Source organism: Eleginops maclovinus, chromosome 5 (genome assembly GCF_036324505.1).
Source record: "Eleginops maclovinus isolate JMC-PN-2008 ecotype Puerto Natales chromosome 5, JC_Emac_rtc_rv5, whole genome shotgun sequence".
Lineage (NCBI taxonomy): Eukaryota > Metazoa > Chordata > Actinopteri > Perciformes > Eleginopidae > Eleginops > Eleginops maclovinus.
In genome coordinates, this window is record NC_086353.1 from 18,018,237 (window position 1) to 18,034,270 (window position 16,034).

General features: G+C 40.7%; 2 protein-coding genes across 5 annotated transcripts; one reads left to right on the top strand and one right to left on the bottom strand.

Annotated features, from left to right (window-relative positions):
* Positions 1-283: 283 nt before the first annotated feature.
* Positions 284-10,873, bottom strand: pi4k2a (phosphatidylinositol 4-kinase type 2 alpha). 4 transcript variants are annotated; one of them, XR_010165829.1, is made up of 11 exons: positions 10,299-10,873; positions 8,494-8,694; positions 8,270-8,401; positions 7,873-8,030; positions 7,614-7,671; positions 7,410-7,509; positions 7,011-7,144; positions 6,790-6,849; positions 5,893-6,384; positions 610-824; positions 284-493 (listed from the first exon to the last, which is right to left on the bottom strand). XR_010165829.1 is itself a non-coding variant. In XM_063883261.1 (9 exons), the coding sequence occupies exons 1-9, from the start codon at positions 10,629-10,631 to the stop codon at positions 6,223-6,225; spliced, it is 1,338 nt and encodes a 445-aa protein (XP_063739331.1). In that variant the 5' UTR covers positions 10,632-10,857; the 3' UTR covers positions 5,195-6,222. The 4 variants fall into 4 exon arrangements, 1 of the variants encoding a protein (XP_063739331.1); XR_010165827.1 differs by having other exon boundaries at positions 7,614-7,675; positions 7,877-8,030; positions 10,299-10,857; XR_010165828.1 differs by having other exon boundaries at positions 610-883; positions 7,614-7,675; positions 7,877-8,030; positions 10,299-10,857.
* A 1,208-nt stretch (positions 10,874-12,081) lies between these two features.
* On the top strand, positions 12,082-15,541 carry pgam1b (phosphoglycerate mutase 1b). The gene is made up of 4 exons (XM_063883262.1): positions 12,082-12,465; positions 13,462-13,736; positions 13,831-14,011; positions 14,898-15,541. The coding sequence occupies exons 1-4, from the start codon at positions 12,327-12,329 to the stop codon at positions 15,065-15,067; spliced, it is 765 nt and encodes a 254-aa protein (XP_063739332.1). The 5' UTR covers positions 12,082-12,326; the 3' UTR covers positions 15,068-15,541.
* The last annotated feature ends 493 nt before the right edge of the window (positions 15,542-16,034 follow it).

Sequence of the window (16,034 nt, forward strand, 5' to 3'; positions counted from 1 at the left end):
ACCATCAAAAAAGGTAGGTCTTCCTGTAGAGGTTCAATTAAGGAAGTTTCAGGGTAATAACTTTAAGTGAAGTAGCCTACTCTTCACCATGTGCTGGTTGGGGTTACACCCCTGCCAGCCAGAGGTGGGAAGTAACTACGTACAAGTTTGATATGCAGGACTTTTACTTGTAACAGAGTATTCCTACACTGAGTGTTTCTACTCTTGCTCAAGTACAAGATCGGAGTACTTTTCCCATTTCTGCTGCCAGGTAATGACAAAAATAGAAACTGACAAAGTGAAATTGAGAAACTAAAGTTTATTATGTTCACAAAATGTCAGAAATAGTTAATAGCCTTTTTGACACCAGGCAGTCTGGCTTTAACACAGGTAAACGCTGCGTTCATGGCTTCGTCCATCAGCCCCTGCTTCTATAATAGTCCAAATGCGCAAGTATCCAACCAGAAGGTCCGAGGATGGTCGCAGTCATCACTGTCAGCACGAACATAGATTCCTGCGAGAAAAGAGCCATTTTACTTCCAGAACTGTCTAGTCAGCAACACGTTAAAGCGAGGACAGTTAGCTCATATGTTGCTGGAAAACGTACCAGAGCTCATTTTGAAAACTTACCGCAGCTCCAATCTTATCTTTAGGTGGTTTGGAGTTGATATAAGTTGCTCGTTGTTTCATCATCACACCTGCTCGGTTAGCAAGAGTCCGTCGAGTGCGCAGTAGTCCAGCAAAAAGCCCACTCATGTTTGGCTTTTAAAGACACAGGCCTGTTTCTGCTTCTGACACCAAATAAACCACCGTTGGACGTTTTAAGAGAAATCGTCCACGTGCACCTGAAGTAGCAAATACACACCTGTTAACCGTCTGATTTTAATTAGGTTGCGTTCAGGCTCTATAAGAATAAAACAGAAAAAATAAATGATAAGTTCAGGGTGTGACAGAAATGGTTCTTGTTCTTACAACAATTTCTTAACAGCCTGTATACAAAGAACATACTTGTGCTAAGCTACCTTTACACCTTTATTTTCCTTTACACCTTTATTTTTTATACAAATACGTCTGACACTCCCTCTACACTTTTAAAGGGGACCTTCCACTAAAAAAAAGTGTTTCCCTGTTGTTTTTTACATAAGATAGGTCAATATGAGTTTGTGAACCATGGTAGGTTTGAAAACTACGGAACTTGTCTGCTGTATGCAATAGCTAATTAAAGAAAATAGGCGGAAGATATGGGCCAATCTGAAGTCTCCGTCAGTGTGTCGTGGCAAAGCTTAATTATTATTCATGGCTCCGCCCACTTGGCTTGTAACCGCCCATAGAATTTTTGACAGAACCAGGCAGAACGAAATCCGGTGACTAGCAGACCCGCTTTTCAGACGCAGATGAATTGTGGAGCTGTTGTGGGAGTTGAGCCGCAAGCACACTGCTTGCGGCTCTTTACCTGAACTGTGCAGAAACACGGCGATGGTTTTTCATCACAACACGTTAACCTCTTAAACCCAGACGCAGCAACTTGTAAGAAACAGCGTCTCAGGGCATGTTAACATTTAACAACCTATTAATGTGCCATACCCACTTAACGGGAAGAAACTCAGCTACCAGACCTAACCATTTTTACCAAAACGAAACATAATTCTAACACCAAGCGTCTAAATCAGCACTGAAACGAGCTAACGCTACATAGCACCGAGTGAGCTACGGCGATTTTTTTACTTCATGCTATCTGCACAAACCACATATCATATGCAGCCTGAGATTCCACGGATTCCATTGGTATTAGTCTCACCACTGTATGAACACAACTCACTGAACTATCACCAAGAAAGAGCAAGACTGCTTCACAGAGCCATAGCTATAAACAGTCTTTGCTGTTTGTGATCAAAAGTTGTGTTCAAGGTCATACAAACGCAGCTGAAGGTTAATCTGATGTCTCTGTGTCACTTTGAAATGATCACTGATAATCTATCATTATTTATTTGTAATAAACTGGTACGGCACAAGAAGCGATGCTATTTTTTCAGTTTTTTCAGGGGCGGGCATTTGACAAACTCCTAAGCGTTGACCAATCACAACAGAGTCACCAGCTAACCAATCAGAGCAGAGTGCGCTTCTGCAAAGGTGGTCATTTATGTACAGGCAGTGTGAGGAAAATAAAGCGCTTTTTCAACATTGAAGCATGAAAACATGTCATAATGGAGCAACAAAATACACATATGGACCTGAAAAGTAGAATAATAGGGGTCCTTTAACTATTTATTTTTAACTTGTTAATACACCATGTGCCTTGAATATATTCATATTCAGCGTGCAGGCTGGAGTCTGAGTAGCCAACTTCCAAAATGAAACACATGGGCATCACTATAACAGTGGAGTGTAAAAATGGCACCACCTCTTGGTGGCCTATTGTTACACAGTATACTATTTATCACAAAGGCTATCTTTATTGTGTGTTTTCAAAGCCACATATTTTTCTTTAGGATAAATAAAGTTGTCAGCACTGATCATATGTTAGGCACACAGTAGTACGCAGTTTTTGTAGAAACTTAAAACAAAAATATCAGAAACCAAGAAAGTAATGTCTAATTGTGTATATTTAATGTCTTTTCAAACTGGCACTTTGTATGTGGCGAACACTGACGTCATCAATGGATTACTTGGATTACTTATTCTTTCCCATTTCCACCCGGCTCCGCTTGCCAGTGACTGTTGAAAGTGGGTCGACTCAGCATTAGCACGTGTGAAGGTTATAACCTGGATGCTGCATTGATGACGTTCTTAATGTCTGTTTTTCTGCTGGTGGTACATTGTCTCATAAGTAACGAAAGAAGGGAAGGGAAGCACTTGTGCTATCATCACTAATGATGTTTAAAATATTTGTACAGGTGTTTACTTTGAAGTAATATATATATATGAATGTATATAGGACTTGCTATGGTAGGCTACATAAAGATAAAGATAAAGATACAAAACTGTTTAAAAAAAAGTAAAATAGTTGGGACTCAGGGAAAAAAGTTAATTAAAGGAGATGTTAAAAGGAAATTAGATAACAAATAAAAACCAACAATTAGCAAAACCATATGACCCTTCTTGTGGTTTACTTAGCCTAGCATACTTATGTATTCTATAGCTATCCACTTGTATGCAATATAAGCTAGAGAAACAATCTGGTGTCCCTTTTCCATGATTGTCAGTATCTCCAAAAAGCTAAGCTTCTCAAATCTTACCTTTTTAGTTGTGTGTGACCACCTAAAGAAACGTAATAATGAGATCTCACTTTTTCAGACAAAAAACTAACTATTGTCTTTGGTTGCAGCCATGGAAATGTGTCTTCTGGTTGAAGGCTTGATCTGTGCTTGTGTCTGTGATCTTATTAGTTTGAGCAAATTCATGTCTCTCCTTCCCCTCTTCAGCTCACCTACCTCAACCACATCCACCTGTTCTTAAATAAGAATCAGGCCTGGAAGCTCTCCATATTTGCAGCATGGCCGAGCATGCACCTTCTCTGAGGTGAAGCAGGAAGTCTGGATGCTCGAACATCCTTAAAGCTGGTTTGGCGAGGGTTGGATGCTGATTTTTAGAGGGGAGAGGAAGCAAAGAGAAGGACAGGGAGGAAGGTGGGGAAGAGTTAGGGCTTGCCCAGGCCTTGGTGTGGCTCCGAGTTTGAGCAAGGAATGAAGCAGGTATCAGTTCAGAGAGAAAAAGAGAAAACAAGGGGCTCAAACCATCAGCATATCTCAGGTTAGCGACAGTGTGAAATGGCACAAGGCCAGGGAAAGTAAAGAAAGGATGTGAAAAGTGAGAGGTAGATGAGGAGTTAAATGGAGGAGACATGCAGTCTTTCAATCTCTTTGTTCTCTATTTTTATTAATCATCTTTCATTTATATAAACAACCAGTTGAACTGAATAGTGTTTCAGGCCCTGTGTAAATTGATTCCAGACTCCTTTTATGTCATGAAATGCAGTGTGTTAATTGTCATGTTCTAACAAACTCAGCATGACCTCACAAGACTCTCCTTTTCCACCTACACACACTGTCATGCTTTCAACATTCCTCAGTGAGATGTGATTAGATTTGTTGGAGGAGAAATGAAGTGCCACAGAGTGTCAAAATGGTGGTGCAAGTCTACAGGGCATTGTGGCTATAACAAAATGGTGCAGTGCAACTATTTGTTTGCCAAATTAGATTCATGATATCCTGTATATCCTCTGTGTTTGTGCATCTATATCCTCCCTGTGTGTGTAAACACAACAGAGTGGGGAAAGACATTTTCCTGTAAGGGATCAATAAACTATGTCTTCTTCTTCGCGATACAGATTGCAATGTGGCTCTGTCTCCCACAACTCTGTGGTCCAGTCTGAAATATCTTAGCAGTTATTAGATGGGTTATGAATCCTTTAACTTTGAAGTCCCCTTCAGGATAACTTTGGTGACACTTTATTAGTTTAAAGCCCTTTTGATCCTCTGGACAATGTGTTTCTCCCACAGACTGTTAACATAACGTTTCTCCAGGATCATGTGAACTGATGTTGCATCGAACATGGCTTTAAGATGACTCATCTGAAATGCATTCGGGCTGCCTATGTTGACTCAAGAGAGAACCAGGCAATTGTGCACAGGTTGCACTCACCTAGTAAGAGGCCACTTGGATGAAACTAAACAGTATACGTTTGCTTCCTTTATATCAGCTCTTACATTTACTTGAAAGCTTCTCTTTGGATTTTGAGACGTCTTGGTAATTCAGAAAAACAGGGCAAATTGTAATGATAAACGCTAAACTAGACCAAAATAGAAAAGTTGCTCGCTATTAAACCAAAACAATAAGCTGGAGGGAACTGGGTCCAGTACTAATTATTTTGGGTTCAACTCTTTTGCTCATTTCCATATAAAAACACAAAGCCTGAGAGGAAATACCGAACATTGTTCCTTTCTCAAAATTCAGGAAGTATGTTTTGGAAACCCAGTTAGTGACTCCTTTAACAGTCTTTATATAAGCTGTTGATATAAAACTGTAAATTAACACAAACATGAGCCATCAACCATCAGCAAATGATACCATGACCAGCGAATGTGACCATTTCCATTGTAATATCAACAGTTCATGTATCAACAATTAAGCACTGGTGATCTGTATGGTCTAGATGTATTTTTCATATTTGATTTGTGAGACTGTAAACTCTTCTTATCCACAAACACACGTCATCTGAATTAGCGGAATATGTTTAATTATAATCTATCATTAAATATTACATACAAATTATACAGTGCATTGTCACAATACATTTCATGTCAGTTCTGTACAGCAGAAAGTTACCTACGTTGTTGAGGTCCACTCTTAGAATCAGAAAATTAGCAAAAAATGAACATGTCCTAAAAAAGGAGTTTGTGGACAGAGAATCACCGACCCCCCCTCCACATTCTCCCTCTTACAGACGGGATCATTTTCTCATTTTCACAAATTATGTCAAGCGTAGGTGGTGGAAAGAAGGTCACAGTTATCTTAGCTTAAACAGTTTTTGTTTTTCACCAAAAAGGGCCTCTGCTTTGTAACATCACTCCAGATGACTTGCAGATCCCAATCTGAACAGTTAGGAGGTGCAACGAGTAACTGTGAAGCCATGACTGTTCATTGTGTAAAGACATAGCACACCACTGAAAGCCCAGTTCCTTAAATGTTTAGAACAAAAGGAACACTTCTCGTATTTGTTAAAAAAATCCTCAGCCATGCTTCTGCCAGCCCAGGGCTTTTAACTGTGTGGGAGGATATATGCAGGTGAATATTAAAAAGGCGAAGGTATGAAGACAAAACCAACATGGAATGCAACACCTCCCATCCAAAAGGAAAGCATGAGAGGCTACTGAATGGCGTGCATGTGTGTGGGTAAACTTTACTTGCACTTACTCAGGAGTCCAAAAGAAAAGTCTGACACCGCACTGAAAATAGGTATTTTCTCGCAGAAATCTACAGAATCTCTATCATTTAGGCGTTACCCTTCATTGACATCCACGCAAGGCACAAGACAAGGCAAACAGGAAAGATATGTTGTGAAATTCTTCCTCTTTTGGCCTCATCTCTCCACCCACTCACTCATCGGAGGAGGGCCGGTCGATCATTATTTCCATTTTCAGGATCAGAATTTGCTCTGTATTACGTTGACAGTTTTTTTGCTCCTTCCTTCCCTCGCTCCTGCTCCCCGCTTTTTTCTTCCTCATCATTTACACTTTTTCACTTCTACCACCAGGTGAAGAAGGGTCTTCTGCTCTGGAAACTCTGTGTGTACGACTCACTGTTGGCTCTTTGAGGTGCTCTGGCTGTTTCAACGATTACTGGGGGCATCTGGACCAACTGCAGGGGGGTTTTACCGTCCTTCAGGGCTTGGCACAGGTTCAGGATCTTGGGATAAAAAAGAGACGGAAAGAGTATGTTTAAAGCCACATTTCAATATGGTAATTGTATCTTTATGTAATTGTTTTACTGTAAAATAAACTAGTTAAGCTAATTCAACGACATCGGTAATTTTAACTAAAATCATGTACATAGCCCATGCCACGTAAAGAAAAATAGGTACGAAAAAACAAACCACAATTGAACAACATTTTCTCCCATCTCTGCTGGGGCGTTTTTATCCATCCGTTATTGAGATGCATTTCCCTTTTTTAAAAACACTAAAGGTGTGTACTACTATGCAGGATTAAGGAAACATACAGAACTGTGTAGAAACAAGGTGTAAAACATTTCTAAAACATATCATCTCTCATTTATGCCTGGTGAGATTCCTACAGGGAGGAGAAAACTCACCTGCCCCCTCATTACGGCTACTTGTTTGTGAAACTGTCCCCTGTCGAAACCAGGGTCTTTCTGTAAGACACATTAGACAATAAACATGTTATTCATAATATTTTACAGCCAAAGAACTGTGTCATCTTCTTCTCCATCTTGCATCTTACACTGCATTCGCTCTGATTATTTTAACATCATGCTACGCAAAAAAGCTGACAGGCATTCGAGTCCCTTCATACCTTAAAAAGCTCGTACAAATCCTCTTCCAGGTCTTTGATGAAATTTGGGTCAGAGAGCTTGGGCAGGACCAGTTCTCTGATTTCTTGGGAGAAAGGAACTTTGGCCTGGGATAGCCACGCCCAGTAGAACGGGTCTGGTGATTGGAAAATTAAACTGTGTCTTAATGATCATGAACCAGCTGGAGAGTTAATGATACAGTGACGGAATAGCTTAAAAGGAACTTTAACTGCAATCAAAGTATGATGGAAAAAAAAGGAGCAGTAAGAAGATATTAATAGTGACAAGTACATAAAATTCCTTCTCTGGACACACTGTTAAAAAGATAGTTTGTTCGAATTCATCACCCTGCCGAGGGTGAGCAGTGATTGGTTAAAAACAATCACTATGTAGGTGCTTACAGGCTCTCCAGGAGTCTGGGTGTTTGAGGGGGAAGGCGAGGCCATTGTCTATAGCTGCCAGCTTGATGATGGGATCCTTTACTACCACCCAGTCTGTGTCCTACAGAGAAAAATGTATAAAACAAACACATATTCAGTCATTAGGGCCAACAGCATTGTAGAAAAAAGAATGTCAAGACTATAGCTGTTTCTGTGCGTCCTTACCTTATTCCCAACAGTGTCCATGGGACAGTCATACTTCAGCAGCCAGTTATCATTTCCCCTGTCTAGAATGCACAAAAAGAATAATTCAAATTTGAACAACCCAAATTACCATATTAAAAGCCAGGGATACATTCAAGACTGTAATTGACTCTGTATGACAACATCTTAATAACTAACCCATTCAAACACATGTTCACTTTGCTGAGTGCATTGCCTGTTATGGTGAAAGAGCCCAGACAGCACTGCACAGGGTGACTACATGCCTGTGTTTCTGATGATGTAATCAAGGACTACGAGACGCTCAAACTGCAGCTGCAGTTGACGGTTGGTGTTTTCAGGCAGAGGCTCTGCTTCAAACCTCCGCAGCCAGAAATCTGCATCCTTGTATCCGTCGACGAAGAGCTGGAAGGAGCCGACCTGGTGGGAAAGCAAAAGATCATGGATTAAATAGTGAGTCCCATTCACACATTTTCTGCATATGTGAATGGGGGCAAGGACAATCTGTATCTGTCAATGTAGGACTTGCAGAGAAAAGCATGTTAAAGATGATGTAAGGCTGACAAATACACTTTCATGCGGAGCAGGCCAACCAATCACAACACTCCAAATAAATAAATAACTTATCACCTTTGTAATACAACATGTTATCATATTACCTTGGGTGGTAGTCCAATTCTGTGGAAACGTTGGCCCACTTTAGGCACCTTCTCCAGGGCTAGCCTCTTTCCTCTTGACTTCACCCTGTCTATGGCACTGTAGTTGAATGTTTCACTAGCCAAGTAGACCACCTAGACCGCAAAAGATTGATAAAGAGAGGCAGTCTTTTTCCAAATGGTTAATTGTTATGGTGACGCAGAGGCAGCACTGTGTGTGTCCGTACCTTGGTCCTTGGAACTATGTTGAGTTCCAGTTTCTGGTCAACAAGGCTGGCCCCGGCCTCCGAGAGGTAACCCTGGTTCAGGACCAAACAGTCACGGCCAAAACAGCAGGGACAACACAGTTTCTGGAGCCACTTGGTCCACTTTGGATTCAGCTGGCCATAGGGCTCTTCATTTTTAGGTTTGAACACACCAATGATTTTCTGTGGAGGGAGGCAGAGTGGGGACAATGAGACGGAAAACCAGGAGAGACGACAAAGAATCACTATCCAAAGAGAATTAAGATAGGGAAAGTTTAGAGATAAGTTTGGTCGGGGATTAAACAACTAAATATTTAAATTCCTTGTCATCATTCTCCTCTGCAAACTTGAAAACACATGTAAAACATACAAAGTTCCAAGAAGGACACTGAATAGGTGGATTATTTATCAGAAAGTTGTTTCAAATTAGACTTCTTGAAAAGTGAAACCTTGTCCATATAGCTGACATGAATAGACGTTGTCCAAGCCAAAAGAGAAGCTAGAAACTTTCTTTAAAGCCTACAAAGGATTGTTAGACCGATTTGTGTTGTGGTGTCACTTTAAAAATGTACACAGAAATCACGTTTCATTACGCTACTATGACACACACACTTACTTCGATTTCAACATTAAACTTGTTCATTGAAGAGAATTATATCCTCACAGAGAAGAAGCACATGACTACTTAGCACACTGGTGACTAAAGAAAGAAATCCAAAGAGGTGGGAGGGGCAAGGGACATGGGTCATTGAACAAAAAGCTCCCACACAGCCTAGAATACTCTTAATACTTAGAAAGAAAAGCAAAAAAGAAAGGCTCTATAGTTTTCCATTAGTTAATTCAATGAATTCTTCCTAAACGTGAAGCGGTTTGTGAAACACTTTATTATAAGAGCTGAGACAAAGCAGACATTTGTGATCAGCATCTTATTTTTGATTAGATACTCAAGACTTTGCTCTTTGTCCAGACCTGCAAGACTTAGGCTACATCTTATCTGTGAGCTATTATTGACACATCATAGTGACAGCTGGTGGACCTTCACTAAAATACTACTTGCCTTAGCATGAAGGACCTGAACAGCAAAGCCACAGTTGTGTTGATGATAAGATATGTTCAAGGGAAGCCAAGTAACAGGATTAGGAAGTAAAAGAATACTCAAATGTGATGATGATTATGTTTCCAAAAAGATGTGCATCACCTGGAGAGTATACACACCCTAAACTGTGGTTCTCTGTTGTCAAACTCATGTTGAAGCACACAAGATGAGTTTGACAACAAAGAATACATTTATCCAACTGGTTTGCTCATTTTTTAGGCAATTCATTTAGCTTATTTTGACATGGTATATTGTAACTGAATACTTTAAGTGTTGTAATACCCTTAGAAATAAATACACTTTTTATAAGAATTGGTCGTTTGGTAGTAAAGGTTAATCTTGAGTTGGCATCACAGGCTTTATATATAAAGTTGGCAAGTTTACAGCCTATTTGCCATGTCATCCCAGGCTAGTTGGAAGAGGCCTTTGCCTTTCCTAGAAGCGGCCAACAGTTTTTTCAAAACAGTCCTGCCGCCATGCAGCACACACACACACACACACACACACACACACACACACACACACACACACACACACACACACACACACACACACACACACACACACACACACACACACACACACACACACACACACACTTTAAAGCAGTCATAAGACAGCAACAGGGACCGTTAACATGACAGCAACAGTGGGTGATCGGTTGACGCAGGCTAGCAGCTTCTCCTCTTACCCCCTGTGAGTCTTTGACAAAATAGCTCCCACTGGATCCTTGGTAGATCCTCTCCGGATAGATGCCCTCCTCTATGGCTCTCTCGGCCTTTCGGATGATCTCTCTAAACTCGGGATCCTCCGGGAACTCGTTCCTGTGCGGCTCTCGCGGCGAGCTGCCCCGGTCCAGGAGTGGCTGTCTCTCCCGGCTGCGCCCCGGACTGCCTGCCGGGATACGGACCACCGAGCCCGGGGTGCTTCCAAACGCGCCCCGGGGGCTGGTGGGCTCTGTGGGACAGTAGCTGAAATCACCCGAGTCACGGAGCGGAGAGACGAGCGGACTCGTCTCGTCCATGATGTTGGAGGTAGATAACAAGTTTAAACACGTGGAGAAGGACGATAAAGATTAAACAGGACTAAATAGAAGTGGAACAAGAAAGTGTGACCGTTGTTTTGTTGGCCTCTCTGAAGCTGGCTAACAAGGAAACACCGAGAGAAAAAGAAAAGTCAGGTGACTGTCAGCTTCCGGGGAGAGGCGGGACCTGTTGAGTATTTTGATTTTTAACCAATCATCATTTAGAATGTCCTGTCAACAACCAATTCTCTTCCGCTGATTGGTCACAATCGTTCAACCCACGGAAGGCACGTGAGATCACATTTAATTCAATCAATTTCCTCAATAAAAATAAAAAGCATTGGTGAAAAATGCATCCCCGTGACTTTATGGTGTTGAGAAATAATATTTGTTTTTCCATTTTTAAGATGAATCTAGACAAACTATGTTGGCCTGATGTCATTTAAAAAGCCACATTACATTCCAAAGTATGTTGACACACTACATACAAAAACTTAAATAATTCTAATAGTCTATAATGGAAAGATATTATGACTTTCTTTGAAGGTTGGTCAGTACTCAACTCAATTGTTTTAACTGTATTCTGTCTGTGTCCCTGGACAATTACATCATATGTTCAAGAGCAGCTTTCTTCATGAGAAACACAAATGATAAATGCACATTAAATTGGCAAACATGAATTACACATATTGAAATGTCCAGTGTCACCAATGTTAATATCTCAATATCTCTAAATGTAGTGTCAAACTGATTTGCCCCTTTGATTCTGGTTTGAAGGAAGAGTTGTTGAAGGATATTTCAACCACACTACGTATTTGGGAAATCAATGAGCAATTCAGTCAGTGTTTGTCATAGCTGGGGAAGTTCATGTCATATGTCCATTATGTCCTCATAAAGTCACATGAGCAAATTGCAAATTAAGAGTAAATATTAATTCAGGTCTCTGCACAATACCGTAAAATTACACTACAATTAAAAACATTCTTTTCAAAGCTGTTTAGATTGTCTTTTGCTATGTTTGGGTCTATAAATATAAGTCAACTACTTAAGGAGGATGTATTATTATTGTTTAACCTACGGTGTAGGCGGTATGAAGTAATACAAAATTAGCTCAACCTTTACAAATTGGCAACAGTAACATTGAAGTGACAAACACATTATAACATCACTAATTATCACCCTGTTATTATTTGAATTTGTTTTACTACTTGATCTTAACAAATCCTATACTTTGGTGATAATATTGTATTTTTTCTTAGGTAACATTATGAATGCAGGGAAGCTATTTCCATAAAAGTAATTCTGCTCTAGTATTGCTACAACCTAACTGGTTACAACCACAGAAGGCAGTTTCCCGGCCTGCAGGATGCAGTGCTGGGCGTGTGTGGACGTGCTTCTGTGCGCATCCTCCTCCCTCCTCCTCCTCCTCCGGCGCACACAGCTCGCCTTCTGATTGGTGGAAACCGGCAGGAAGAGCGCTCGTGTCGTGAGATCTGTCAAATTCGGACAGATCAGCATACTCTTCACACTAAATTCCAACAGAAAATCCCTTTAGACACACAAATACTGCACTCTCTTCTTTGTCGCCGTCTTTTGGGTTGCGGCGAAATCAGGACACATCTGCGGGCGTTGCTGCCTCATCTTAAGCAGAGTCACATTTCCCGGAAATACAGCGCAGAGGGCATCGGTGTGAGGATGGCTGCCTACAAGCTGGTGTTGATCCGCCATGGAGAGAGCTGCTGGAACCAGGAGAACCGCTTCTGCGGCTGGTTCGACGCGGACCTGAGTGACACCGGAGAACACGAGGCAAAGAGAGGAGGGCAAGCCCTGAAAGGTACCAGATAATAAATGACACGGGGCCTAATCGGGCTTTTTCTCTCGGTCATTGGATTAAGACAGGGCTTGTTATGCAACTGTGCTGAATAGGGAGACAACAGGTAGCAGGGCCCACTGCGACAAAGGACTAGCCAGCAGCAAGAGGGACCGAGTATAGTGACCAAACCGCTGTGATGATTTGGTTGTACAGTATGGTTAGTCTTTGAAGTAATAACAAACTACAGAAAGTAGATGCTGCAAAATGGCATGATCAGACATTCTGACACTCACTTTATGAGTCTTTATGTTTCTCGTAGGGTACCTCAGACCTTTGCAATAGTTTTTAGGAATTGCATAATATCCACTGTGTGGTGAATTTAAAGTAAGCATGGGGAGGTCATGATGCCATCCATCTATTGAGAAATATCCTCAATGATTTAACTTGGACATTAGGTACATTTTCAAATTACAGCCCCTAGACATCATTTGGATATAATGTCTTCGATTTCTTGAGTGAAAAGTGAGCAAGCCAGCAGATTCACTAAATAATGTATTCTAATGATTGGTGTTAATGATTTATGTTAACCAAATCTAAATGTTGTCATTTGATGACACCAGGATTATTGCTTCAGATCGGTCACTAAGATCTAAGGAAACATTGAGCAAAATGCCAGACTGCAGAGCAACAGAGCCTTTGCTATCAGTATAGATTTCTGCTGTTTACTTAGTGACATTTTGCCATTAACTGAGCTTCACTCTGTTTTATTTAATGTATTTCATTTTGTATGACCCTAAGATCCTCTGCAGGCACATCCTGCAGAGCCCACAGCCTACCAGTGTCCTCTGGTGTGGCCCTGCCCCTGACTAAGCAAAAGCAAAAGATGTTGCAAGAGAAGCAATAAACAATGCTGAGGTTTCCTTTGTGTTAAAAGACATATTTTATTTGTATGCTGCCCTGCTCTTACATTTAAATGAAGCCTCTCTCTTTTTCTTGTCTTGTCTCTGATCACTGCAGACGCCGGCTATGAATTCGATATTTGCTACACCTCTGTCCTAAAGAGGGCCATCCGCACCCTGTGGTTTGTTCTGGACAGCATCGATCAGATGTGGCTGCCCGTCCACCGGACCTGGCGCCTGAATGAGCGCCACTACGGTGGCCTAACTGGTCTGAACAAGGCTGAAACAGCAGCCATACATGGAGAGGCGCAGGTCAAGATCTGGAGGCGCTCCTTTGACATTCCTCCCCCATCCATGGATGAGGGGCATGACTTCTATCAGACCATAAGCAAGGTAGGAGCACCAGAAAACATGTGCTGTCTTACATGCAGACATCTTTATCCCGTCAGTGTAAGGCAACACATTTGACAACATTCTTCTGTTGTAGGACCGCCGTTACTCTGACCTGACAGAGGACCAGCTTCCCAGCTGTGAAAGTCTCAAGGACACCATCGCCCGGGCTCTGCCTTTCTGGAACGAAGAGATTGTTCCTCAGATCAAAGAAGGAAAGAGGGTGCTGATTGCTGCCCATGGCAACAGTCTCCGAGGCATTGTCAAGCACCTTGAGGGTAAGAGACAGAGTGGATACTTTTAAGCCACTTTCCAGTGCAATTACTTTATACCCTATGTTAAAGTCAAGCATCAAAGTTCTTATCGTTTGCCACAATAGCTACAGCGTAGTTGTTGGTATTAAAAATCTTACTGGAAGTCCCAGGCTCCTCCAACAGTGGAACATACAATATTCCAAAGACATAAAGATACCTTTAAAATGATCTAACATTGAATAAATTTGTCTCCTGAAAAATGTTACAATTGAAAAAGGTTTTTTTTTAAATGTTTTTTAATCCAAACTTATACAGGAAAACCTTAAGGTCAGGGCCGCCCCTTCCTATACGCAGTACAAACGCAGTGCGTAGGGCTTCATATTACGCTGGCGGCCTCATCTTATGCGCAAATGCGAGAGGGGCCTCATGACAAAATGGATTAGAGCCCCAATTTGGCCAGCGGCAGCACTGCGCATAAGGTTTATGATAAACTAATGTACGGGTGCTTCATTGTTTGTATTTAACTAAATAGAATGTACACTTCAAATGATGTGCAACCTATCTGTGATGCAACAAAAAAATAACAAAATATAAGGTAAAGTGATTCAAATATGCTTCAATGTGAATTTAACAGATATTGAGTTGCAGTAATTTTTTAATGGTCATTGAAGAATGATCACGTTAACCTTCTTCAGACCAGTGAAACTATAGGAATAATGCGCAAGAGATGTGCGTAAAAGTGGGTTTCATAATTAGATAACCTATATTAGTACTTTGCTAATCTCAACTCATGAGCACCGGATCAACTGCTTGAAATAGATCTATGATTAAGTCTGATAAGATTTATAAAATGCATATCAATGCAATTAAATAATAAACTCTCCATATCTGTTACTTTTTACCTTCCAAGGTATGTCAGAGGAGGCCATCATGGAGCTGAACCTGCCCACAGGTATCCCCATCGTGTACGAGTTGGACAAGAACCTGAAGCCTTTAGGACCCATGCAGTTCCTGGGAGATGAGGAGACCGTCAAGAAGGCCATGGAGGCTGTGGCTGCTCAGGGCAAAGCCAAGAAATAGACCCCCTTTCCTCTGGATGAGATAGAGTACAGATCAATCATGTGTCAGTTATTAAATTATTACCAGGTCAATTACTGTTACCATCAACATAAACACACATTGTGCACTTTATTTTGATGAAACCCAGCTTTGGCACACTAAATAGTCTTTACTTTGTGAAGTACTGAAACATATATATATATATGTATATATATATATATATATATATATATATATATATATATATATATGGTTTAAGTATTGACCAAAAAGCATATTTCGGGACCAGCAATTATAAACAAACAAAGACTAATCCTGCAGAGTCATCCCGTGTAATCAGTCATATTTCTGATCCGTGTAGGTGAAGCTCAGATGGAGCAGTATAACCTATTGAAACACTGGCTGTTGTTAAAAGGGCAGGTTGATATGATCTGCACTGCTGTTATGTTTTTGCTGTGGCATTGTGAAAAAATAAATAAATGTTGTGAACCATAATTTGATGTTTAATCTGTGTTGAACATGATCTTCTTGCATAAATGTCCCCTATGTTTTCATGAATCGTATAGTTAAAGAGACGTTGGTTGGGTTTTGTCCCTCAAAAAATAATAGTCAATGGGTTTTGTTTTAAAGGAAGACCACGTTACTTATGTAATACATGCAATGGTTTTTAATATTAAGGGTACTAGAGACCCCTATTAGGAGAAATGCTAAATTCACCTTTTGTTATGGGTAGACTTTTTTGAAACTGTCGCTGTTCTTCACCATGCTTCTCCCTCTAAAATAGTTTTATTCCTAATCCCCCATCAGTACATGCCCCACATTAATAAATAAAACCAACCCAATTAGAATATTGCTATTGCTTTCACAATTGTCATTAAAAAGACAGTACTTTATGTAACTAAAACTATGTATTTTTAATTTTAAGATAAGATAAAATGTACCTTTATTAATCCCCATGGGGAAATGCAGTGGTTTAAGCAATGGTGTT

Bases quoted from the DNA above. Each gene is read 5' to 3' on its own strand.
- pgam1b (XM_063883262.1), top strand. From the start codon at position 12,327: ATGGCTGCCTACAAGCTGGTGTTGATCCGCCATGGAGAGAGCTGCTGG. The intron at 12,466-13,461 runs GTACCAGATAAT...TGATCACTGCAG, and splicing joins AGGAGGGCAAGCCCTGAAAG to ACGCCGGCTATGAATTCGAT. The intron at 14,012-14,897 runs GTAAGAGACAGA...TTACCTTCCAAG, and splicing joins CATTGTCAAGCACCTTGAGG to GTATGTCAGAGGAGGCCATC.
- pi4k2a (XM_063883261.1), bottom strand. From the start codon at position 10,631: ATGGACGAGACGAGTCCGCTCGTCTCTCCGCTCCGTGACTCGGGTGAT. The intron at 8,695-10,298 runs GTAAGAGGAGAA...CTCCCTCCACAG, and splicing joins TTGTCAAAGACTCACAGGGG to AAAATCATTGGTGTGTTCAA. The intron at 7,676-7,876 runs GCATGTAGTCAC...TGTGCATTCTAG, and splicing joins TTACATCATCAGAAACACAG to ACAGGGGAAATGATAACTGG.